This window comes from Pseudochaenichthys georgianus, chromosome 17 (assembly GCF_902827115.2).
Source record: "Pseudochaenichthys georgianus chromosome 17, fPseGeo1.2, whole genome shotgun sequence".
In the NCBI taxonomy this organism is placed as follows: domain Eukaryota; kingdom Metazoa; phylum Chordata; class Actinopteri; order Perciformes; family Channichthyidae; genus Pseudochaenichthys; species Pseudochaenichthys georgianus.
Genome location: NC_047519.1, coordinates 19195393 through 19220572, shown reverse-complemented (window position 1 = coordinate 19220572; position 25180 = coordinate 19195393). Strand labels below are relative to the sequence as shown.

The 25180-nt window shown below is 40.6% G+C and overlaps 2 protein-coding genes across 3 annotated transcripts; both read left to right on the top strand.

Moving 5' to 3' along the window:
- Positions 1 to 849: 849 nt before the first annotated feature.
- On the top strand, positions 850 to 3891 carry rps15 (ribosomal protein S15). The gene is made up of 4 exons (XM_034104148.1): positions 850 to 940; positions 1336 to 1421; positions 2020 to 2254; positions 3727 to 3891. The coding sequence occupies exons 1-4, from the start codon at positions 938 to 940 to the stop codon at positions 3838 to 3840; spliced, it is 438 nt and encodes a 145-aa protein (XP_033960039.1). The 5' UTR covers positions 850 to 937; the 3' UTR covers positions 3841 to 3891.
- A 486-nt stretch (positions 3892 to 4377) lies between these two features.
- LOC117462045 (dipeptidyl peptidase 9-like) lies at positions 4378 to 23711 on the top strand. Of its 2 annotated transcripts, none has more exons than XM_034104097.2 (21): positions 4378 to 4503; positions 6569 to 6660; positions 6800 to 7038; positions 7278 to 7390; positions 9084 to 9257; positions 9817 to 9985; positions 10249 to 10359; positions 10513 to 10641; positions 10903 to 10964; positions 11056 to 11156; positions 11299 to 11476; positions 13479 to 13638; positions 13736 to 13815; positions 15890 to 16042; positions 18524 to 18659; positions 19878 to 20023; positions 20133 to 20279; positions 20408 to 20560; positions 21210 to 21352; positions 22062 to 22173; positions 22650 to 23711. In XM_034104097.2, the coding sequence occupies exons 2-21, from the start codon at positions 6605 to 6607 to the stop codon at positions 22740 to 22742; spliced, it is 2655 nt and encodes an 884-aa protein (XP_033959988.1). In that variant the 5' UTR covers positions 4378 to 4503; positions 6569 to 6604; the 3' UTR covers positions 22743 to 23711. The 2 variants fall into 2 exon arrangements, with proteins under 2 accessions (XP_033959988.1, XP_033959987.1); XM_034104096.2 differs by having other exon boundaries at positions 9814 to 9985.
- The last annotated feature ends 1469 nt before the right edge of the window (positions 23712 to 25180 follow it).

Here is a 25180-nt window from a genome sequence, read left to right as displayed (position 1 = left end):
TTTTCCTTAAAAACAAACTGGATAAGTTTTGGGAAATCTGAAAACCTTTTACGACTTCCTGGAGCATAATGGTCTACAACATGATTGGGAGAATGAAGACACTTTAATATTATTTCGGCTGTGTTTCTATTTTCTTTTCTTCTTTCTTTCTTTTTCTGTTTTGTTTGTTTTGCTGATAGTACGTAAAGTCTGTCTTGTTTATTAAGTGTCATGTCTACGCATAAAAACTAATAAAGAGATGTTGAAAAAACAAAAAACTTTAATTATAGTAAAATGGTTTAGTCTGTTGGTTGCCAATCAAGAATTCAAATGTCTAAGAAATAGATTCTGGCGCTTTGTGAAATGCTTAATAGAGTAGAAATTATAGAAAAATTATAAATACAAATAATAATAAAGAACATGTACACAGTAGGTCTATGATATTTATTACCCACCATTTTAATCTTTAACGTGTTTCATATTATAAACGTATATAACAATATATTTAAAAAACATAACATTTTTATTTTTTGTAAATATCTATTTTTTAAAGTAATATTAAATAGCCTACATGTAGTTTATAAATATTTAAGTAACTTAAAATAGTTCTGTCTTTAATGTAGTAACGTAGTCACATGAAATAAAAATACTGAAGTAACGATTAGATTAATAAAATGCTTATATAATGTACTTAGATACATTCTACCTTTGATCCTCTTATTCGTTTTTTTCTGGTAAGTTTTTCTCTCTTTATTATCTCCTTGTAATAATTTAACACATAAAAAAGAGACATCGTTGAAAAAGTGGACCCTATGCAGAGTTATTGTACAGCAGCACCACCTGTTGTTCACATGGGGGACTACTGCCGGAAGACACCACCGGATGTTTGCCTTAAATCGCGCGATATCAGGCCTAACGAGACTTCTGCTCGATCTTTCCTTACTGAACTTCAGGCAAGATGGTAGGTGTTCAACCGATTGTGAATCCTGTAAAACTACAATCTATAAGCATCCGAGCTCTAAAATCACTATTTATGATAGCTGACCATGGCACCCGACAATTATAACTGTTCACTCACCTTTCCGAAGGATATCTACTGCCAGTGTCAGATCAATGTGTTTTTAAATGCAACGTATTAGCCTGAGCTATGGCCGCTCGGCTAAGCTAACCCGGTACTTCAACGTAGTCTGTACCCATAGCTAAATATGATATTATTTTTAGTGTCATTGTTGGTCCGAGCGAATGTTCAGAAAATGCTCAACAGTTTTATTAAATTCATTTGTGTTCAAGGCATGTGTGCATTAGTTTGAGTGTACAAAACACATACTTAGCTTGGATGCTGTATCTTTTTTTCAGGCAGAAACCGAGATCAAGAAGAAGCGTACCTTCAGGAAGTTCACCTACAGAGGTGTGGACCTGGACCAGCTCCTGGACATGTCCTAGTAAGTGATGTTAAAACAGCTTATGCAGATGTTGTTCAGCTGGCGACATTGCATTACCTGTTCTTAGTTACATTAGCTTGTACACTTGCATCCTGCTTTCCCAAACAGTGTTAAACCATAGCTTAGTCAATGATTAAGTCTCTCACTTAGCCACTAAACGGGTGATTTGTAGTCTCGTATGAGACATTTCTTAGATTTGCGAACTGTTGTGGTGTGCTAACCTAGAGATCCACAATCATTACACTGAAACAGAAAATACATGTTATCAGTTACAGTTCCATTCAAAGTGAATGTTATCAAGGTGCAAGGCTTGTATTGGTCATATGTACATAGCTACAGTGTAGTTAATACAATGGAAATCTTAGGTCACAGGCTAGTCCAACAATGCAACACAATAAAACAGAGAAATGTGCAAGTAAATGCAAAAAGAGAAATGGTGCAATAAGAGTCTATATACAAGTGATTGGAATATTATATATTAGATCCAATATCATTATACAATTGCTACCACATTGTCAATCTGCATGTCACAGAACACCTATTATTTTAAATATGGCAGAGCTTCTCATTGATCACATTGTCCTCTTTCTGTCCAAAGTGAGCAGCTGATGCAGCTGTACTGTGCCCGCCCCAGGAGAAGGATGAACCGTGGCCTGCGCCGCAAGCAGCAGTCCCTCCTGAAGCGCCTGCGCAAGGCCAAGAAGGAGGCTCCCCCCATGGAGAAACCAGAGGTGGTGAAGACTCATCTGCGAGACATGGTCATCCTGCCTGAGATGGTCGGGTCCATGGTTGGAGTGTACAACGGCAAGACTTTCAACCAGGTTGAAATCAAGGTATGGGGCCCATTGGTCTGGTGGGATGGAGAGAATGTGTATATTTTGAGACCTTACATGGACTTCCTATTCATCGCCTTGACCAGACTCCTGCAAACAAATGCAATTTGAGGTTCCAACAAAGTTTGACTTCTGGTGGAAATTATACAATTTTTTAAATGCATAATATTAGGTAGGAGTATATTGTTTATGTAGAGTAGGCTGTCGGATGTCAAAGCACCAAAACTAGTGCTTTTTGACTTGTCCTAGTTCCATCTAAGCGTGGGTCTGCGCCTTGTCTATAAAGCCGTTATCACCCATTAAGTAATGTCAGGACAGTAGGCATATCATTGAAGTTGTGGACCGTTTTTTTTTTATCTTGGTTGTAAAGAATACTTTGCTGAACAGCAGTATGATGAAGATTGGGAACAGGCTACATTTCACAGGGAGAGTAACATCTTACAATGATTCCATTAAATCATTATGTAAAAGGTGGTTGACACGTTTCTTTAAAGGGGACCTATCATGCAAAATGCACTTTTTGATGTTTTTATACATAAATGTGTGTCGGGGAACTCCCAAAGTGTCAGAACATAAAACCTTTCTCTTTTCCTCCGTGCGCAAATCTCTAAAAACGGGGGGACAACGGAGCTGATCCAGATTTGCCGACCCACGGCACTATCAGAAACAATTCCCGACGCGTTTTGGACGTAATAGTATTTGTTTACATTAGCAAGCATCGCTAACACTGAGAGCTAAGCTGTACTGGAGAGAGCATGTGTAAGAAGCAGGATATAAAAAGGAACTCACCTTGTGGTAAACCAGCAAGAGAGAAAGTCTTTGAGATCCATACTGTTTCAGAAATAATCCTTGCGTTTCATCATCTGCCAGGTCCCTTATGAGCCGGCATAAGCTCCGCCCCCTCATTTATTTTTCAGTAAAAAAAAGAAGCTTTATACCCAGAATCAGTACTTTTGTAACAGGGAGTGAAATAGAGGGATATGAGGCATGGCTAGAATGGGTGATCTGTTTGGTTTTTTGACCAAAACACAACGATGTGTTGGAAATCGATGCATCATACATAATCGTCAAGTTGAAATGGTTTTCAAAACTGATTTCTGGAAATGGGCGTGCCACCCTGCGGAATACATGACAGCTAATCACTTGACCAAAGAATGGCAATGTTTAAAATTGAGTCAACATCAAAGTTATGAGAAGAAAAGGATATTACAGGAAAAAGACAGCAGATAAAAACCTTTCCTACTGGAAGATAATCTAATAACATGGTAGTGTTTGCAGCTGACTTTAATTATAAAGTAATATCTAGCTTTTTCATCTTTTCTTTATTTTTATTTTTAAGAGCTGCCTAAAGTCACACATTTTGTCTGTTAACTGTCATACATCAGATTATGATTAGCAACTACAACATCACTGTTCTTGCAGCTGTTAGTGCACAGCATGTATCTTGTTGCTAACGTGTTTCTCCTCCACAGCCTGAGATGTGCGGACACTACCTGGGCGAGTTCTCCATCACCTACAAGCCGGTCAAGCACGGTCGCCCCGGTATTGGAGCTACACACTCTTCTCGGTTCATCCCTCTGAAGTAGAAATGCTGTATTATTTGTACAAATAAAACAAAAACTGGTTGTTCCACAAAACGTTTCTGATTTTCTTTTTTAAAGCACATTTTAAAAATAACTGTTGGTTGCCTTGATACACTATGGATTGCTTCCAGGTATCTGAAATAATATAATGGGTTTTGCTCTGTTGTGATCAGTAGGGCGAATCTGAAAGACAAAACATTTAGCTCACCATGAGACGGCAAGAGCAATTAGGAAAATAATTTGTTGTAAAGAACATGAAAATCTCATGCATGTAACAGAAAAACCAGTGTACATTGTACTCTTAACTGGTTCATTGATTATTACTCTACCATCATGACATTTTGAGTCTTTATCTTGAAGTAAAGAGTTATAAATATCACATATTTGCCAGAAATTAGAGTTAATAGGTGGTGTAAATAAATATATCTGGATATCGTGTTGTCTCCACCAGCCGGCGTCCGCAGAGCGGCGGTGCGCCCCTGAAAGAGTTCCGGGCTGTACTAACTCCAGCAGGCGAAGGTTCCTATTGCTTACGATCCTAGAACCAGCTACATTTTGTCTGGCCGCTCTGGGCCATGGATACAACCTTTAGCAGTTCCACAATCTGTTTATTGTCACCAAGCTAATAACATCAATAATTTGGTTAAAGAAACAGTGACCAGTTTGGTAAGTATTCTACTTTATGTCCGCTTGTTTTGTAGGGACGGTGGACTTAACGTATGTTTTTACAGAAAACCAGCAAACCGCTAGGTAGCTACTCGCTAGCTTCTAGCTTGATAGCTAGCTAACGGTGGATAGCTAGCTAACGGTAGATAGCTTCAGAGCGAAATGACAGAAGAGATCTGTCATGTCAAAATGAAGCTAAGTGAGATTTTTAAAAACATTGACACGGTTTGTTAACTAATACTTCTTACAATGTAGGGTCTCATAATTCACCGCCTACAGTGACTTACGTCAGCACCGTTTAAAATGTTAACGCATGAATATGCCGGTGTTATTCCGAGTGTGAGTGAGTTGAAATCCGAGAACAAAGCTCTGTTGTAGGCTAGCTAACTGTTCACATTAACGGTAACGTTACTGGTGTTTAACTGATTAACCCAACGTATTTCTCCTACTCCTAGACTTAAAATGACTAGACTGTAAAGTAATCCGATGAGCCGCGTAGGGCCTTTCCATATAACGTTACATACTGCAGTGTAATTCATTCCATTTTAACATATTTTACCTAATAATACTGAGGCCATGTTAGGTTAAAGTTTAATGTTTTCAGGGGAGGAATTAAGCAGAATACAAACAGTAGGTTGGCATAAGGTTCTGATTACATTCACTTTAACAGATCTACATGTTGGTTAATCTCATTTATAAATAGTACCTCATCAGTCTGATGCATATATGCTGTATGGGCCAGGTGACACTTTAACCTTTGATACTGGTCTTTGCTGAATTGACTCTTTAACTGAGGTATTTTGCTGGTTGTTGTATTTGTTGTGAGCTCTTAAGCGCAGATGTAAAGTGCCCCACCACAGCTTCATACTGGCCTGCCATAACTTCCTCACACTAACATAAGAAAGTCCTGTGGTGGAAGAATTGCTAAAATATTGTACTGAAGGAAAATCACGAGAGTGTTAAAATAATAAAGTAACTGGTAAATCATTTAGTCAGATAAATGTAGTGGAGTAAAGAGTAAAATATTGTCTGGAATTGAAAATGGAGTAGAAGTATAAAGTAGCATACAATGAAATACTCAAGTTACCCCAAAATTATACTTAAGTACAATACTTGAGGAAATGTACTTCAATACATTACATTACTGAGAATGGCACTTCAGTTATTTAGGTTGCGTGATTTGACCCATTGCTGTTTGTGTTATACCAATCCCCTACAACACTGAGGGATAAAGAAGGAATGTGGGATATTCTGAGTAGCTTGTCTGTCTGTTGCCTCAGGCAGGGTTGGAGACATACATCCAACACATGAGAAATCTGACAGGAAGTATGATCCTTAATTGTCCCTCGTGTAGCACTGGCCATATGGCTCCATGTTTCTTAACCTTAATACACTTGAAAGTCTTGTGTATGATTTATGTTTTTTCTCCACATCGTGTTGTAGTCTGAAAACTATGGAAGCCTGTTTGCGCCAAACAGGCTTCCATAGAAAACTGATGTAACAGATAAATCACTAAAACTTTCCCCTAACCATGATTGTATAATGTTACAAAAAGAAAGGGGAGTGACACATACAATAGTATAGTCAAAACAAGCTTTCATAATGAGTAGGGGTGTAATGATGCATCAACCTGGATGTAATTCGATTGTATTATCAACGATCTCAAAGATGATATAATTATCACTATCAGTGACCAACATTGATGCAGAAGCAAAACATCACTAAAAATCATCATATTTCAGATAAACCTTCATTTAGAAAATCCCATGGCACATTAGTAATACTATATAAAAGTCAAATAATACTAGTTCCTTTTTAAACGGATGTGATATGTTATCATCTCATATTGATCACAGACCAGTGAATCTCTCTAAATTAAACTTTATCGACCAGCCTACCAGACTTGGTGGTAAAAGAAAAAGTGTTATTGTGGTGCAAAGATTCCAAAAAGAGTGTAGCATGATGATGCATGTCATTTACACCCCCATATGAGGCTGTACCCCTGTTTACCCTTTTTGTTAATTTTCTCATTTTGAATAATCTTTATGCTGTACTTTGTTCACAGGTTCACAGAATCAGAGTGAGGTGTGTTGACCGGTGAATGCATAGAGTCAAGAAGGTTCAACTTTGTGACAATAAAGGGGGTACCTGGAAAAGGTAGGTTCATGCTATAGCTCCTTTAATTGCTTTTATGCTTAGGACGGTGGAGGAACACACATTTTCACCTATGGCATTCAAGGAATGCATATTTAAGCCTGTGTATCTCTTACTATGTATTTCTAATGTCAACATCCAGCTGTGTGACCGTGAGCATGACGGCTGTGGACGGCCTTTCGGACAGCACCGAGGTGGTGGAGATGGAGGACGGCCCATCTCAGTTTTATGTGGAGAAACACTCTTGGGAGGGCCTCCGTGACATTATCCACTGTAGCAGAAAATACTCTGGAATGATCGCCAACAAGGCTCCTCATGACTTCCAGTTTGTGCAGAAGAAGGATGAGAATGGGCCCCACTCCCACCGGTTGTACTACCTCGGTAAGTCGATTGACGTGTAACCACTAAATAATATGTATTTTCTTTAAACTATTTCCCTGTACTCTTTACAATAGTCCTTAGTCATGTCTTCCTGCTTTAGTCAGCAGGATATGATTGCCTCACAGACATATTAAACAATTACTGTGTCAGATTTCAGTTTTTCCACTGAGCAAAAGCCTCTTTGTTTGTTGTTGTTGTTGTTGACATTTCCTTTTGTGTCCTTTCTATGTGCTTACCAGGAATGCCTTATGGAAGCAGAGAGAATTCATTACTCTACTCAGAAATCCCCAAGAAGATCCGGAAAGAGGCCCTCTTAGTGTTGTCATGGAAACAGATGCTGGATCACTTTCAGGTGATTTCCCTTTCTCTTCCTGTTCGTGCAGTGCCAGTACCAAACAGCACTGCGGGATATAGCTCACAGTTAGTTGTTATTAGCCGCGTTTAATACTTTGACTGTAACATTTTTTTACTTTAAAGCAGTCTCTAAAAGAATCACTGTTTTTGTAAAACATGGGATATGATCAGAAACAATTCAGAAAGATTAAGCAACAATCTCATCTAACATGAATTAAATACGTCTCTGTCTGTCCTTCAATTTTCTCGAAACCCCTTCATCTGATTGACTTCATACTTGGCGGGTGTGTTACTGAGTAGCTAAGGTAGCGTAGTGTCGAGTGCAACTCTAGAAGGGACATATTTATTAGAAGTGTGTTATGTACACATTTTTGTTGATAGGGTTTCCTTTTAACTGTTACTCTGCCGAGCGGCATTTCGGGTACAGCTCGCTCTCCGATGATGTGACAGGGGGTCTTAAAAAGTATTAAAAGTTGATAAATGAATTTAGCGAAAATTAAGGCTATTCAAAAGTATTAAAAAGTATTAAACAGCATTTTCCAAGGTATTAAGAAGGTCCACAGCCACGACAACATGAAACACCCTTTAATTTACTGCAACGACATGTCGGGAAACCCCCTCAAGCATAGCGCGCCGTAAAATTCTGCTTCTTATTTTAAGTTTCGTTGCCTTGCTCCGCCTGGGGGGGGGAGAGTGTTTTGGGGCGCCACTGATGGTGATGAAAGCTGGTTCGAGGGGCTCACAGACTCTAGAATCGCCACTGTCGATGGGGATCAAAGCTGTCCGGTCCCACATGCTAAGTAATAGCCAGAAAGCCGCGGCGTTTAAGTTCCGACTCTCCCGGTAGTCAATCCGTGCCTCCCCTGACTGCAAGTCGCTGCAGACTCTGCACGGAGGAGCAGCGGAGTCCGGCCGATGCTGCTCCTCCAAGGAAGAGACACACGTTCACTAAGTCGAACTATATCCGGTCACAGTGATCTGCTATTTTAAAGTAAAGTCAACACATATCGACCCTAAATATAGTCTATATTAAGAACGAGAAAAGATATAAGAGATTTTATCTCTTGGGAACAATGCCTAAATCAAATACTAGGCCTACTTTCTAATGGTTTCTTTTTCTAATAAACCTTGCATTGGGTTAGTCACACAATTCATTCTCTTGTGCTTTGTTCTATCTGAATTATGATAAGGAGTTATCACAAGCTGTTTAGTTGTGCTATCTTACAATCCATACTGTATAGTAAATGTGAGGTAAAGTGTGTCGCCAATGTAACCGGTTAGAACTCAAAGTGGCGATGAGGTCTTAAAATGTATGGAAAGGGTCTTAAAAAAGGTCTTAAAAGGTATTACATTTGACTTCAGGATTCCTGCATATACCCTGTTATCGCTTTTCTAGAAAAGGAAAGAGCTGTTATACAGCAGGCCAAGCTATCGTCCCGCTCGGAACAGCCAGGTTTTGAACAGACGCTGCTCTAGTAGTAGAAACTATGAGAGGAATGTTTGCACTGTACAACCATTGTATGGTTATTTGATCAGTGGGGTCAGCTGAATGTGGATCTGTCACGTATATATCACAGTAATGAAACTGTGAGCACACTAAAATGTACCGTGTAAACCTTGCAAACTTCTATAAAACACAATTCTTTAATCTAGTCTAATACTGTGCATCTGACTGTTTTTGCTTCTCTAAGGCTACACCGCACCAGGGGGCCTACTCCCGAGAGGAGGAGCTGCTGAGAGAGCGAAAGCGTCTCGGAGCCTTTGGGATCACCTCCTATGATTACCACGCCCAGACGGGCCTGTTCCTCTTTCAGGCCAGCAACAGCCTCTTCTACTGTCAGGATGGAGGCAGCAACTGCTTCCTCGTGAGTACACTGCAGTTTTTGAGTAGACGGTAACAATCAATATGGAATACGATGTAACCATGAATAAATAATACACCCTCTTTTGGTTCAATACGATACGTTCATAACATAATAACATAATCACTGTTATCATTTGGTTTGAATCAATATTGTTTTGAGTGCATCTTATGATATGAGCTTCTTTGCATTGTGTTTGTTTCTCCCGTAGTGCCCTAAGCAACTCTAAAAAGCTACTTAAATGGGCTATCAACCTTTCTTGTGGTGTTTCTCAGATTTTTAACTACCTTCAAATATTGGACTATATTTATGACCTAGATGATTCCTCATTTTCTTTGTGGGTTGACTAAGATATGATTTGAGTCTTCCCATATGTACAGTCATTTCCATGGTTGTACATTCTACCAAAAAACAGGAGACAGCTGAGCTTTGAGAATGCTTTCTGATGGAACCTCAATTTTGTCACCGTACCATTTTATTGGCTGTAAAACTGTCCACATTACAGACGATGCTTACTCTTGTGTTTGCCTCGGACTAAGACTGTGTGTGTTGGTTTTAGCAGTCTGCTCCTGTAAAGCCTGTGGAGATCAAGACCCAGTGCTCAGGGACCCGCATGGACCCCAAGATCTGCCCCGGAGACCCCGACTTCATAGCCTTCATCAACAACAACGACCTGTGGATTGCCCACATTAAGACTGGAGAGGAAAGGAGACTCACTTTCTGCCACAAAGGTCAGAATGCAATATATAGCTTCATACTGTATGCAGGAACAAGCTCTTGCACTGAACATAGGGCTGTGCATTTAAAAAGATTGTTTTGATTTTGATATAAGATGATTTCAGTTTTCCCTATTTATTCCTACTCATCTTATGCAACATGAGAAAAACTAAGAAAACACCATTAAAATGCCTTAAAAGTGCACAGCATTCAATAATTGCTAATGTCCAATAACACTACATTAATGAAAGCCTTATTTCTTAATTTTTTTTTCCAGGTTTGGATAATGTTAAGGAGGACCCGAAGTCTGCAGGTGTAGCAACGTTTGTCATCCAGGAAGAGTTTGACCGTTTCACCGGCTACTGGTGGAGTCCTTCAGCAGTGGAAGGTAATTCTTATGCCTTTAAGCCAATTTTTTTAAACATAAAGATTTGTTTTTAACTATATAGTCTGACCTTTATCGTTTAGAGAAATTAGTTTTTAATTTGCATACGTACAATAATTACTGTATGCATTTGCCTTACATTTCTTTCCCCACCAGACCCTAGTGGAGGTAAAACAGTGTACCTGCTGTATGAAGAGGTGGATGAGACAGAAGTAGAGATTATTCATGTTCCATCTCCAGCACTGGAAGAGCGGAAAGCAGACGCATACAGATATCCTCGTACAGGTCAGTGTAACTCAGTGCCGGCCTCACATTACACACACACACACACACACACACACACACACACACACACACACACACACACACACACACACACACACACACACACACACACACACACACACACACACACACACACACACACACACACACACACACACACACACACACACACACACACACACACACACACACACACACACACACAAGCTTGGCTCAGTCTATTTCTATCATTTGACATTTTCCCTATTTCTTTATTTGCAGGTAGCAAAAATCCCAAGGCTACCCTTAAACTGACAGAGATCAAGACAGACCAGCAAGGAAGAGTGAGTCTTTCACTACTTTTCTTATTTAGTTTTCTCTTCTCCAAAATGACAATAAGTAATCCTTATGTGTTTTTACCGTTGTGCTTTGCAGATCTTGAGCACGCAAGATAAAGAATTGGTCGCCCCCTTCAACTCCTTGTTTCCTGGGACAGAATACATCGCCAGAGTAGGATGGACGAGTGACGGCAAATAGTGAGTGTGACTGTCAGATGATATTGTTTTTTAGGATTTCAAATTGTTATGTGAATGGACAAGATGGATCCTCTTGTTTCTAATAAAGCAGTTTTCTGTATAATGCAACCTTCTGAGTTCGCTCCTCTCTGTGTCCCTCAAGTGGCTGGGCAGTGCTTCTGGACCGCAGTCAGAGGAGGCTACAGCTGGTCCTTCTGCCTCCAGCGCTATTCATCCCGGTCACAGACGACCCGGCTCAGAGGCAGGAGAGTCTGGAGACCGTGCCCACTAACACACAGCCATACATAATCTACGAGGAGACCACAGACGTCTGGATTAATGTAAGTCTTTCCACATGGCACACTCTTTGATTCCCTTAAAGGTCTCCTATCATGCAAAATGCACTTTTTGTATGTCCTCTATACATAAATATGTGTCCCCGGTGTGTCAGGGAACTCAGAAAGTGTCAGAAAACAAAACCCTCCAGACCCAAATCTCTAAAAATGGGGGTACAACGGAGCTGATCTAGATTTGCTGCCGATATGACGTAATATCGGAAATGTGGGCTGGCTTTACACCCACGGCCCTATCAGAAACGTTGCTATCAGAAACAATACACACCGTTTTTTTGGACGTAATATAGTCTTTGTTTACATTAGCAAGCATTGCTAACACTCAGAGCTAACCTGTACTGGAGAGAGTATGTGTAAAGAAGCAGGAAATAAAGAAAGAAACTCACCTTGTGGTAAACCCGTGAGAGAGAAAGCATTTGAGCTCCATACTGTTTCAGATACCGACCCGGAATCAGCACTTCTCTAACAGGGCTGAAATAGAGGGATATGAGCAGGGCTCGACATTAACGACTGCCCGATGGCCCGGGGCCATCTAGTATTTAGCTCGGGCAATGAAGCCTCACCTGCTGGTTGCCCGATCGGGCAATCTATTATGCCAGTATCATGCAGCTCGCGGATCCAGTAATGAGTGACCCGACAGTAAAACTAAACATATCTATAACTAGTTTAGGTAGTTTGAGAGGTAATTAAAATAGCTACGTGTGATATTCTAACCTGAAGTGTGTGTTTTGTTCCGCTCACCGCTGCATGTGGTTATGCAGAGCTGCGTGTCGAGTCTCCACTCGTCAGCAGCAGCTGATCTCTCTCTCCCGTCAGATTAGACTTCACTCGCGTTTATGTCCCTATCGATCAGATCCAGCTAGTTCTAGCTAATGATAGGACTACCTGCTTATTAAAAGACACCTAAACAATAAGTGTCGCTATGCAACTGGATGAGGCCACAAAGTATAGCGCAGCATTATGCATTTGTTTACATGCCCACCGGAAGACCGAGGCATTACCAACAGATCAACGCACAATCAACCCATCCAGGACATCTCTTTCTCCACATTAAGTGTTAGACATTAGAGTTGACTATTCTTGTCTGGCACATACTCTTCTTGTCTGTCACATAAGTGGCGCAACTGAAGCGGTATTGCTCTAAAGGGAAATTATTTTGACCGAAGATATTTAGATTTGCCGGCTAACGAGAACTCTGACGTGTGCTTCGCGGATGCGCTCGGCTCCTCTCGACTGCTGCTCGGGTCTGCTCGGTCAGCTTCCGGATGAGGAGGCATTCGTTCGACCAACTTACAGTAGTTAACATTACAAAAATGTTTAACAGGGGCCATAATAGTGTAAATAATGTTTGTTTTGGCAGTTATAACTGAATGTAATGTTTTCTACTTTTTTCCATCTGGGAAGGCATTTGCCTTCATCAGATGGAAAGTGTTTTGACCAACAACTTAAGTATTTCTTATAGCTATGCAGGGCATGCAAGCGAGCAAACACAAACAAGAACAAACAAACAAGTGAAATGAAGAATAAAATTGAAATTGTACAATATAATATTGTGGTGGTTCATCTTATAATTCAGTCTAGAGAATGCACCAGACAGCATCTAAGACCTGCAAAAATCTAAATGTTCTAGGGGGACGGAGGCCCCCCAAACCCTTCGTGCGTCATTTCGTCCTCGCGCATTTATCAGGGCAATCTCTATTGGGCTCAGGGCCATCTGTAAATTAGCTTAGATGGCCCACAGGGCCATCTCCCAACATCCTTAATGTCATGCACTGGATATGAGGCATGGCTAGAATGGGTGATCTGTTTGGTATTTTGAGCAAAACACTTCATAGATATGTTTTTTATATATCTGAGACCTATAATATATGCCTAAAAATAGTATGATAAGAGACCTTTAAAACCAATGTCCTGTTTCTAATGAAAAATATGTTATTGTTGTGATTGCCTGAACATTTAGTTCGAGAACTGATTATCCTTTTTCTCGCAGGTTCATGATATATTCTATCCCTTTATTCAAACGACAGAAGATGAGTTTAGTTTCATTTGGGTAAACGAGTCTAAAACGGGTTTCAGCCACCTGTATAATATCACGTCCATGTTACAACCGGGCTGCTACCATTGGACGGAGGAATACCAACAGGTAGAGGGTAAGTTATCAGCGATGTTTCTGCATTTATTTGAAATGATTATATCAAGTGTTCGGTATGTCAAGAGCATGTTGTTTCTGTTATCTGTTTTCTGCAGGAGACTTCAAATGTGCAATCAAGGAGGAAGTTACATTGACCAGTGGAGAATGGGAAGTGCTGGCAAGACATGGTTCCAAGGTTAGAGTCCATCAGTGTTCAATATATAGATTTACAGGTGTTTAAAGTGCATTATCATTCTAATAATAATAATAATCATTATGATGATCTCAAGCCTACATGTAATATAAGCGTGTTATATCTGCATCAGAGGCCTTTCTTGCTTTTTGCCTTCTGTTTTTACATATTTATTGACTGTAATGCAGTCTTATTTGCATTCTTTTACGAGAATTAAAAAAAATATATAAATCTCTGCTCAGGGTCGCTGTGCTGCTGTCTAAAATTGGAGGACTAATACTCAAACAATTCCAGAAAAGGCTACATTGTTCATCCAATGAGGATCTAAACCAGGGCTCTCCAACACGTAGATCGCGAGCTACCAGTAGCTCGCGGGCAGCTTTTCAGTAGCTCGCCGCTCGATTATCGATTATAGCGTAGTAAGGTTGCTTCTTGATTTTTCGGCCACGGCTGGACAATAACGTTTTTTTATTTTAGAATTTTTTCTGTCACATGAATATCAAATTGGTCCGTGACAGTGATCAAGGAACAGACGTGACAGCGGCACAGCGACACAGCGACACCACACACGGAGCAGTCTGCTTTCTCCACCAACACCAGTCCAGAACCAACAGCAGAATGACCCGCTCTGAATCAGGCCCTGTCGCTGCGGCTCAGAGACACACAGGGAGGGATTTGTGTTTTTGAAAAACACTCGTTATCGTCATGTCAGGTTTTTGGTGGATTTAATCAAGTCTTGGATTGCAGAGTATGAATGTCCTCTTGCTATTTTCAGTTGATAAATACTTGTGTGAAGTTTGTGAAGGCAGGAGGAAAGCTTCCGCCTCCTCTCCGTTCCTCCAAACCCCGCCCCCTCCTGAAAATAATGAGTGACAGGCTGATAGCGACCTGATAGAAACTTTATTATTCACTTAATCACTGATTGAGATGATGAAGCTAACTTAGTCTCATACATTCATGGGATTCATGTAACAGTAAGACAGACAATGTTTTTATAATGCTGTTGTCTGCTGTGTTCAGACTCAAGTCATGTGTGTGATGCCTCATTCAGGACATTCAGTATCCTTTTTTTTTCAACAGAAGACCGTTGCTAGAAGCTGCAGCTAGACGGCAGAAGTATTAGTTTTTTGTTTTTGAGGATGGAACAATTTCACACACAGATATAGGGAGGCTAGACCTATACAATTGATTTATAATTTCATGTCAAGACGAAGAAGAAGAAGATGAAAAAGATGGCTGAATTGTTCAGTGTCAATCCTGTGGAGATGGAGATGGAGGTTATAAAGTCTCAGCAAAACTCACAACATTTCTGGAGCCTTGTAGACCCAGAAAACGATAAGAACATTCACCAAGCAGCACTGAACACGTCTGCTTTATTTGGTTCTGTTCTACAGACCTTTTTTAAGCAGCTTTCTCTGACATGAATGAAATCTAAATACAGAACAAGACCGACTGATGAACATTTAAATGACTCTATTAGAGTGAACCTAAGTGGGTCCACTCCAGCATACACCTGTATGGTGGACTCCATGCAGCGCCATTCATCTCACTAACTGTAAAAAGTGAATGCACTTATAAGTGCACGATGCTTGTAAGGTGGTGATTAAGGACATTTATGTGAATTTTCAGTGACTTACTTACTATGTGGGCCATAATAATATGTGAGACATTTTCGTTTTCTTGGACCTTGATGTGAAGTTAAGATTTGTGATAAGTTTTAGGTATTGCAATTTTGTACGTGTACAAAAGTATAGCTTAATTCAACTGATGAGTGTGAATAAATGTAAGCGATGTGATGGAAGTAGCTCTTGGCCACTTTCATTTTTTCAAAGTAGCTCTCAGGTGAAGAAAGGTTGGAGACCCCTGATCTAAACCAAACTGTTATTGTGACTGAAAAACACATAGTTTACCTCGTGTAACCTTTTACAAATTGTATTTAAATCCAGTGCGCTAAACATAAGTCACATTAACATATAGGTGATACAGAGTTTATTTCAAAGATATTTCAGTGTCTCCATCAGCTCTTCACTTCACAGTATCATGGTTCTAATTCACTTGAATGTTTCTGATCTTGTAGATCTGGGTGAACGAGGGATCGAAGTTGGTGTACTTCCAGGGCACCAGAGACACTCCACTGGAGCACCACCTGTACGTGGTCAGCTACGACTCACCGGGAGACGTGGTCCGACTAACCAAGCCCGGCTTCTCTCATAGCTGCTCTGTTAGCCAGGTAAACCATTCATTTATTTTCACATGTCCAAATACGTTGACGGTTCTTCCTATCCAGCTGTTAATATATCCATATTAAAGTAAATGTTTTAGTAAAGGTATATATTGGCATGGTTAAAAAAAGATTGTATATTTTCTTCGGTCAGTTGTGTGTTCTTTATGTGAATTTTAGAGGTATGTGAAAAGTCTTATAGAACTACACTGAACAAAAATAGAAACGCAACACTTTTGTTTTTGCTCCCATTTTTCATGAGATGAACTCAAAGATCTAAAACATTTTCTATATACACAAAATAACCATTTCTCTCAAATATTGGGTTAGGGTAATGTTGTGAATCGAGTGGCCTGTGTTCGTCGTCCATAACATACGCCTGCCCATACCATAACCCCACCACCACCATGGGCCACTCGATTCACAACATTACCCTAACCCTAACCCTACCCCTACCCCTCACACCAGATACTGCCTGGTTTTCGGACCCCCTCAGACCCCCCCAATAAAGCAAAACTGCACGTTTCAGAGTGGCCTTTTATTGTGGCCAGCCTAAGGCACACCTGTGCAATAATCATGCTGTCTAATCAGCATCTTGATATGCCACACCTGTGAGGTGGGATGGATTATCTCGGCAAAGGAGAAGTGCTCACTATCACAGATTTGTTCAGATTTGTGAACAATATTTGAGAGAAATGGTTATTTTGTGTATATAGAAAATGTTTTAGATCTTTGAGTTCATCTCATGAAAAATGGGAGCAAAAACAAAAGTGTTGCGTTCATATTTTTGTTCAGTGTAAATCCCAACAAGTGAGTTATAGCTGACAGACTTGGATAACACAAATCAAAGGAAAGATATGGAATGGTTTAAGGCAGATCAAAGAGACCACTTCAGTGTTTCCCCTAGGTTTACTGCCTTGGGGTGCTGCTTGGGTACCTGAAAAAATGTTTTAAATGTTGAATTTTTGTTATCCTCTGGAGCAGAGAGAGGAGCAGTGGATTATTGTTATTGATATCGTACAGAAACAAAGTATTTGTACATTACAAAGTAATAAAGTAGGCTACAGTGTTACACTGTACTGTACTTTTATTCAAACTGTATTGCCTTCTTATCATGTAGCCTACACTTTTTCCTTTCATTGATACATTTAAATCACCTGACTACAGCATATAACATACCTGCTGCAACCCTGTGCTGCTGCTGCTTCTCTCTGCCTCATCCTCTATTGCTGGAGGCAGCTTCACCTCATCTGATCTCTGATATGAAAGCAATCGTGTTATGATCATTGAGCTATTGGTGTGAGTCTAACATTAAACAAGTCATACATTGCTGACGATACATTTTAAGTGGCAATTTGTTGAGTCACTGCCGCTACATGCCGGTAACATCAAGCTAGCAAATCCTGCATTAGCCTCACATCAACAGGTGTAGACAGAACATCCAATTATCCTGAGCTAATTTACTGAATAAACCAACTCACATCTCCTGTCTTTTTTTTCACCCAACTCATTAGACTATTCTTCTGTTGGCGTTTCAGTGTTCTTTTCTGTCAAATTCAATACTGTAGTTCAAAACCGCGGTACCTGCTCACCATCTGTGAGCTATTTTTAGAATGCGCACGCTACGTTCGTTGTCGTGTTCGCGCACGTTCACCTGGGCAGGCTGTGTGTGTCCTTCTCCCGTGACGATAACGGCTTAAGGTTAAAAAATAATAATAATCGAATTTGAAACTGGGACACACACACACACACACACACACACAAACGGGCAGACAGCAGAGCTCGGGGCAATAATGCAGATTTGTTTGACTTTTTTACACTTTGTTGTTCTCCTCCTTTCCTCCGCTGTTGTCTCTGATTGTGAGTGTGTACATTCGTGTGTGTGTGTGTGTGTGTGTGTGTCTGTGGGGGGGGGGGGAGCGGCCTTCAGAAACAGAGCGGAGGGAGAATGTGAATACGCAAAGCAATGGACACTGAAACATGCACATACATTGGATAAATAACATAGGCATTTAGTTTATTTAATAAAAGAGCACATGTTCAATGTGAAAAATGACCGTAGATAGATTACTTCAGTTGCAATTTGGTGCTATATATTTTTTTTAAATAAATACAAATACACCTTGAATTTCAGGCGGGGCTCCATTGGCAGGGCGCAGCGCCTCGCCGAGACAATGGTAGGGGAAACACTGCACTTTACCTGCGTAAGAACGATGCAAGTTAAATCACCTTTAAACCGGAGGAAAGCTGTCAAAGCCAGGGATTGTTTGAATAGTCTGCAGTATTATATGGGATAAAGGTTCTCTGGCTGTCAGCTGTGCTTTACAACAGCAGCTCATGTTGGGCTTTTAAACCCTGATCCTTGTAGAGTGTGGTGTAGCATTGCAATGTCACCCTCTCCTCCCTCAGCCCTTCTGTTCCTTGTCAGTTATATATTTTACATAGTTTTGTATATTTATTATTTTCTCTCTTGCTTCTTTCACCCTGTAGAACTTTGACTATTTTGTCAGCCACTACAGTAACGTGAGCACGCCTCCGTGTGTTCACGTCTACAAACTGAGCTGCTCAGAAGGCGACCCACTACACATGGTACCGGAGTTCTGGGCCAGCATGATGGAGTCACCAGGTAAACAGGATGTGATGCAACCAAGAGCCACACAGTTGTTTTCTGATGAACTCGATATGTAGAGTTTTAACATCATTGGGCCGGTTTCTCCTAGTGAGCAGTTTGGCTGAGTTTGAAGGTTGCTTGACTGTCAGTGGATTTTATGTTTGGAATAATCAATAAAGCTCAGACTGTAGGGGAAAGTTGAGGTTTGTTTAATTAGATCAAGGACAGTCCTTTCGATCTACCGCCGCGTCCTCCAGACAATCCTGAGGGCATCCGATAATGTGTTGCACAAACACTTTCGTCATCAGGAGAGGTTTATGTCAGGGTTCATTGTCGGGTATGATTCTAAAAAAGAGTGAGGAGGCAAAACTTTTAAATAAAACCTCTAGTTTAAAAAAAGTCTAGGGTTCACAGAGTAACTGCCAACGGTGTGATGACTTAGGTGCTGTTTACACGAGAAAGCAAACATTTTTTCTTTCGTATAGCCCGTTCGTTCACACGAGGCCGTAACGGAAACGCGGAAATGGACCCCGCAAACGATAACGGGTCCCAAGATCTGCAAACGGACCGCTCTGGGGGGCCAAACGGCTCAGTGTGTACGCCCTATACGATCATTTCCTGATAACGATGAAGCCATAGCCCCGCCTCCCTCTTCCCACCTCTACTATCTACTGTCAGTAGCTACTGACCATGCTACAGATGTTAGTGCAAAATCTAGAGCTCCTCTTCCACAACCATCAGGAACAAGTGGACATGGAGAATTACATGAACTACATGTTGCTAAATCCACCGCGGGGCATAAACAGAAGGGCAACCATAGCAACCATGCTCGGGGGTCTTCTTCGCTGCTTTTGGTGTATTTTGTGGCGGACGTACAGCGCCACTTACAGGCCCGTCATATGTACTACAGCGCCTCCAGCGCTTTTGAGCGGTCTCGTGTGAACGGAAGACTTTTTTGCTATCGTATTTGGTTCGTTTGCGTTTCATGTTTGTTTGCGTGTAAATTAATTACAGTAAATTACAAGTTACATTATTTTAACAACACAGTAAATGTCCTTCTGTCCTCCGTGGCCTATTTTTGCAGTACGAATTGCTCCCTTGTATTTTAGCTTTTTTTAATACACGAAATCCATCATATCGTTTTGCAGGCCAATTACCTCTTCTAGTAGTTGCCCCACAATCCCTGATAGTATGAGATAATGCTAACCTAATGATCACATTTGTGTCTTCCAGGTTGCCCGGGAGATTACAATCCACCTGAGATTTTTGACTTTGCAGGAAAGTCAGGCTTCCAGCTTTATGGGATGGTATACAAGCCTCACAACATGCAGCCAGGCAGGAAACACCCGACTGTTCTGTTCGTGTATGGAGGCCCACAGGTTTGTGGATACATTCAGTTTAATCTGGATCTATGATGGGTTCACAATATATTACAAAATCTGTTTTGTTTGGTTTGTTAAAAAAACAATGTTTTGTGTGTGTGTTCAGGTTCAGCTGGTGAACAACTCCTTCAAGGGGATGAAGTACCTCCGTCTGAACACACTGGCCTCTCTGGGCTATGCTGTGGTCGTCATTGATGGGAGGGGTTCCTGTCAGAGGGGGCTTGAATTTGAAGGAGCATTGAAAAACAAAATGGTAAACTAATATAAGATGCATAAATAACTTCAGAAGGGAATTTTATTTGAACCAACAACAATAACACCAAGAGCATAAGCATGATTTCCAGTTTAATTAATACTACAATTATTCTATTGTGTTTTCAGGGTCAGGTGGAGATTGAGGACCAGGTGGAGGGGCTGCAGTACGTGGCAGAGAAGTTTAACTTTGTGGATCTGAGCCGTGTAGCCATTCACGGCTGGTCCTATGGCGGTTTCCTCTCTCTCATGGGGCTCATCCAGCGACCCAATGTCTTCAAGGTTAGTCCTTCAGCCCGTCTTTAACCCTTTAACCATACACACTCTTTCTGTCAGCGATCATTCTCTGCTGTGGAGAAGGGAGAAATAAAGCATTAAATAGGGATATTTTGAATCACCACTTGAAACAAAATGAAGTTTGATCTCTCTAAACTGAACCTGTGATGTAGTTGCAGCTTCCATCCACATGGTGTCTGTGTTGTACAATGTGTTGGTTTATGGCCCTCATTCAGTCATCTGCACATCTATCCTTGTGCTAGGGGGATTGAAAGTGAAAACTTTATTTACATTTTTTTATATCCATCAGAGAACAGAGCATATTTATAAGAGTTATACAGGAAATCTTAGCCGCTAAGTTTCTCCTCTACCACGTTTTCTTTTTGCTTATCCTGTCAAAATGTCCTAATGTGCACAATGTAGTGACTGCTTTTTTGTCTTTTGTTTTCTTAGTTATGTTCTCTGTATTTTATATGTTTGTGTTATGTGTAACGTTGCTGCCTTCTTGGCCAGGTCAGCATTGCAAATGAGATTCTATCTCAATGCTTTTATCTGGTTAAATAAAAAATAAATGAAAAAAACGATACTATATATTTGTTACCTTTACTTAACATTATTACATTGACTAACTGGCTACATTGTGTTTCCCTGCCAGTTGGCTATTGCAGGTGCCCCAGTGACTGTATGGATGGCGTACGACACAGGCTACACAGAGCGCTACATGGATGTGCCTGAGAACAACCAGCAGGGCTACGAGGAAGGCTCTGTGGCCCTGCACGTGGACAAGCTGCCCAGCGAGTCAGTATACACACTCATGCAGACACACTCATACAGACACAATTCTCAATAGTTCAGATATTATTGAAACCAATGTAACCATACTGCATGTTCTGAGTAATTGCAATAGATATTGTACTGGTTCCATCATGACTGCAGGGGTACTTCCTAATTACCGTTAACTCTGGCGTCATATTTGTTAATAATCCCATCGAAGTCCTATCATTTACAGTTTTGTTTTTAACACACGTTGGGACACCCTTCATTCAACAGAAATGTGTCTTTGGGCTCATTCTATTCTTTGATCTAATGATTCAGAATTGTGAGCCATTTGAGCTCAAAGCAATGCTTAAAGAAAATGTGTCACGTTGTCACAGGCATGTACACGTTGGTGAAATGTTCCTTCCATTACTTGGAAATGAAAAACAAACTGTTCTCCCCCATCCTTTTATAGCAGCTGTTATTAAAATCTGGAGAGGCAATATTAGGATTTTTAGTGCCAGTAGGCTCTGTTTTTAGGAACTGAACAAACAGCGTGTTGGAGCACTGCCCCTGGATGCTGAACTTGTGTGCAGCTGCAGCATTTCAACTTTCTATAAATGTATTTGAACCCATGAAGGCTTTTCCTGTTTTAAATCAAAAAGGAAGGGGGGTGCAACATGTGTTCTGTATGCCTTACCATTGTGTGGAAGCGTATCATATTGTAACCATGTAATCCTTGTCATTACAGGCCCAACCGTTTGCTGATTCTCCATGGATTTCTAGATGAGAATGTGCACTTCTTCCACACCAATTTCCTAGTGTCACAGATAATCCGTGCTGGGAAGCCCTATCAGCTTCAGGTTAGCATTACAAGCAATATTTCACCCACTCACAAAGTTACTATGAAATATCTCCGGACTTATACCTTCATCAAAAATATTTGAATTTCCCTTAAAAAAATCTAGAAAACCATCTGATTTTTTTTTTGTATTTTGGCTTAGAATACTAAAATGTTTAACGGTAGTAAAAAACAACGGATGAATTACTGTCAGGAATATATGTGAAGGGTGAGAAGATATCTTTCGAAGCAGTTTTTACATAATAGTCACAGAAAAGGTGTTTCAAACGGAACCTTTTGTATCATACTAAACTGAATACCTTTTGGGTTTTTGATTAACTAAACAAACATTTAAAGACATCACCTCTGACTTAGAAACTACGATTGACATTCAGTATTTTTTGACATTTTGTAGACCAATCAAATAATCTAGAAAAGGAAAATGAAAAGGATCCTTAGTAGCAGCTCTAATTTTGTCGACCTGTTTAATTTCTCCAGGTTTACCCCAACGAGCGACACAGTATTCGCTGCCCTGAGTCTGGAGAGCACTACGAGATAATGCTGCTGCACTTTCTACAACAATACCTCTGAAATGAGACGACAAGGGAGAAGTCAAGTCCCCTCTGTCCTCCTTTACCCCTTCAGCTCACCCCCCATCTTTTCTCTCTCTGACTTCTGCACCCCAACCCTAGTCTCCACCTGTACACCATGTCATCAAGAGACTATCGGACACTCTGCAGCCAAACACTGTCTCCGGTGAACTTGTCCCCTCACTATACTTCCCTCTTTTGCTCTCTCTGTCTCATCAATGCCCCCCTCCCCCCCCTTCTGCTCTGTGTACAGTCTGGGGTATGGTTTACGAGTACAGAGAAGTGGTGTCTCACCCTGAAAGCTGAACAAAGACAAGGACACATGGAGAAATGTTTGCAGGCTGTATTGACTCATCGCTCACCCACGTCCTCATCTCTGCAACCATTAAGGGTCTTTGCCAAATGTTAAAGTGTTGCCCCCCGCTCCACTTGTTTTATTCACTTGAGTCAGTGGTAGGAACGGGGTTACAGTTCACAGATAAAAAAGGAAATCTATACACGCAGACATGAGCTCACACACTAAACGTAATGTGAAATACAGTACAAGCACACACGTAGAATTGCAATATCCATACATACTGTGAGTCCGAACCTTGCGATTTGTGTAACCATGAAGTAAAAGTGAGACTCTTCCTCTATCCACTTGTTCTAAGTGTGTGTGTTGTTTAAAATAAAATATTTTATGAATTTTTATTCTTTTTTTTAAATGAGTGCTGACATGAGCTGGCCGCACAATGATATGTGTGCGTCTCTCTCTCCCCTCACATTACATTGCTCGAGATGTCTGCTTGCCTTCTTAACACATAATTTATATTTGCCAAAGTACCTCATGACTCTTGATCATGCTGGTATTTCCTTTTTTTACTGCAATAAAGACAACAGGAGGGTGAGCACTGGAGTCTTACAACAGCTTTGTACCACCGGAATACAATTTGTACATGATAATGAATAAATGTATGAATCGATCACATGCTCTGTGGCTCCTGTGTTGTTCTGTTTCATGGTTTGCAGGATGCAACCAGGCAATGTTTTATAAACTGTGTTTTCTTATGTTGCTATTCCCCTATAACCCATAATTAGACACAATTATAGGCCTCCTCTCTTTCCTGAAGCTCCACCACTGCTGCAACATCACGGCTTTCAAGCACCTTGCTCTAGTATAGTAGCAGCTGCTTGATGGCCCTCTTGCCTCCTTCAATTTGCAGATAGCACAGTTGCTATGGAAACCTTTCAATAATAGGGTACTCCTCTCACAAGTGAGTGATGCCCAACCTTGATCTTATAACCACACACAGATCAAATGGGAGGCAGCTGGCCTTATTTAAATCACCTCAGTCAGCACAAAGGCCTGCTGCTCAGCCTCGGTGTGAAACATCTTCAAGCAGGTGATAAGGTATGATGAGGACATCTTGAAACTATCAGGAATAGTTCGACAAATGTGCTCCATGAAGCGTTAGCTAAAATGATTGACGCTCATTTCAGTGTGGCAACAGCAAAAAAGCAAGTTAGCTAGTTAGTTTAGTATGAAGCTAAAATCTGCAAGCAATTTTAAAGCTCGCAACATAACGTTTTTTTGTTTGCTTTTACACAAACACAAGTGTAAAACGGCAGTTTATGTGGGTTACTGTGTTATGTAACTAACGTTGAGAAAAGCTCGACTGGTTACTCCCAGCCTCAGAATAGTAAATAAATAACCTTCCCATTACCAATATTTAGCTTTAAAGGTTTCTGGTTAGCATTCTTTTTTTAACTTTCAGACAGAGCCAGGCTAACTTCCGCTGATAGCTGTTCCCCAGTTCCACTTTATGCTAAGACAAGCTAACAGATTGTAGCATCATATTTAATTATCAATAATATCATCCTTTACCATCAGCAAAAAAATGAACGGAAACTATTGAATACAACTTTGCAACATGTGTAAAACACAATGGAAATGTGTCTTTGGCACTGTCAAATAAGATACAATAACACACCACCATGACAATTCATAAACACCAAAAGAGGGGAATTGCATCTAAATGGCAGTCTCAATACAAGTGCAGAATGGTTTGTGCATCCACTGGCTTGGTTCCATTAACACATATTAGTTGAATTAAAATATCAGTTGATTAAAATATAAGTTGACAAGATAAGAAAATAAGCTCTAGAGTTACTATGAGTCAGAAAACAATATTTTTGACAAGAGGTTTGTAGAGTAAGTAAGCTGCTCTTTATGTTTCTCTGCAGGTAACAAGGCTGTCCCCATGTCTTTACATAACGTATTGCGTGGCGGCCAGCATTGACTTTGACCTGCTGCTCCACCGATCAGCTGCAGGCAGAGGTCAGTTCAGAGCACACTGCATCAGATCAGCTGTTTCTGAGGCCGATCTTGAGCCACTGTCAGTGCTCAAGATCAGTAGGGATGAAGCACCTTGACAGTAAGCAGGAAGTTTTACAGTG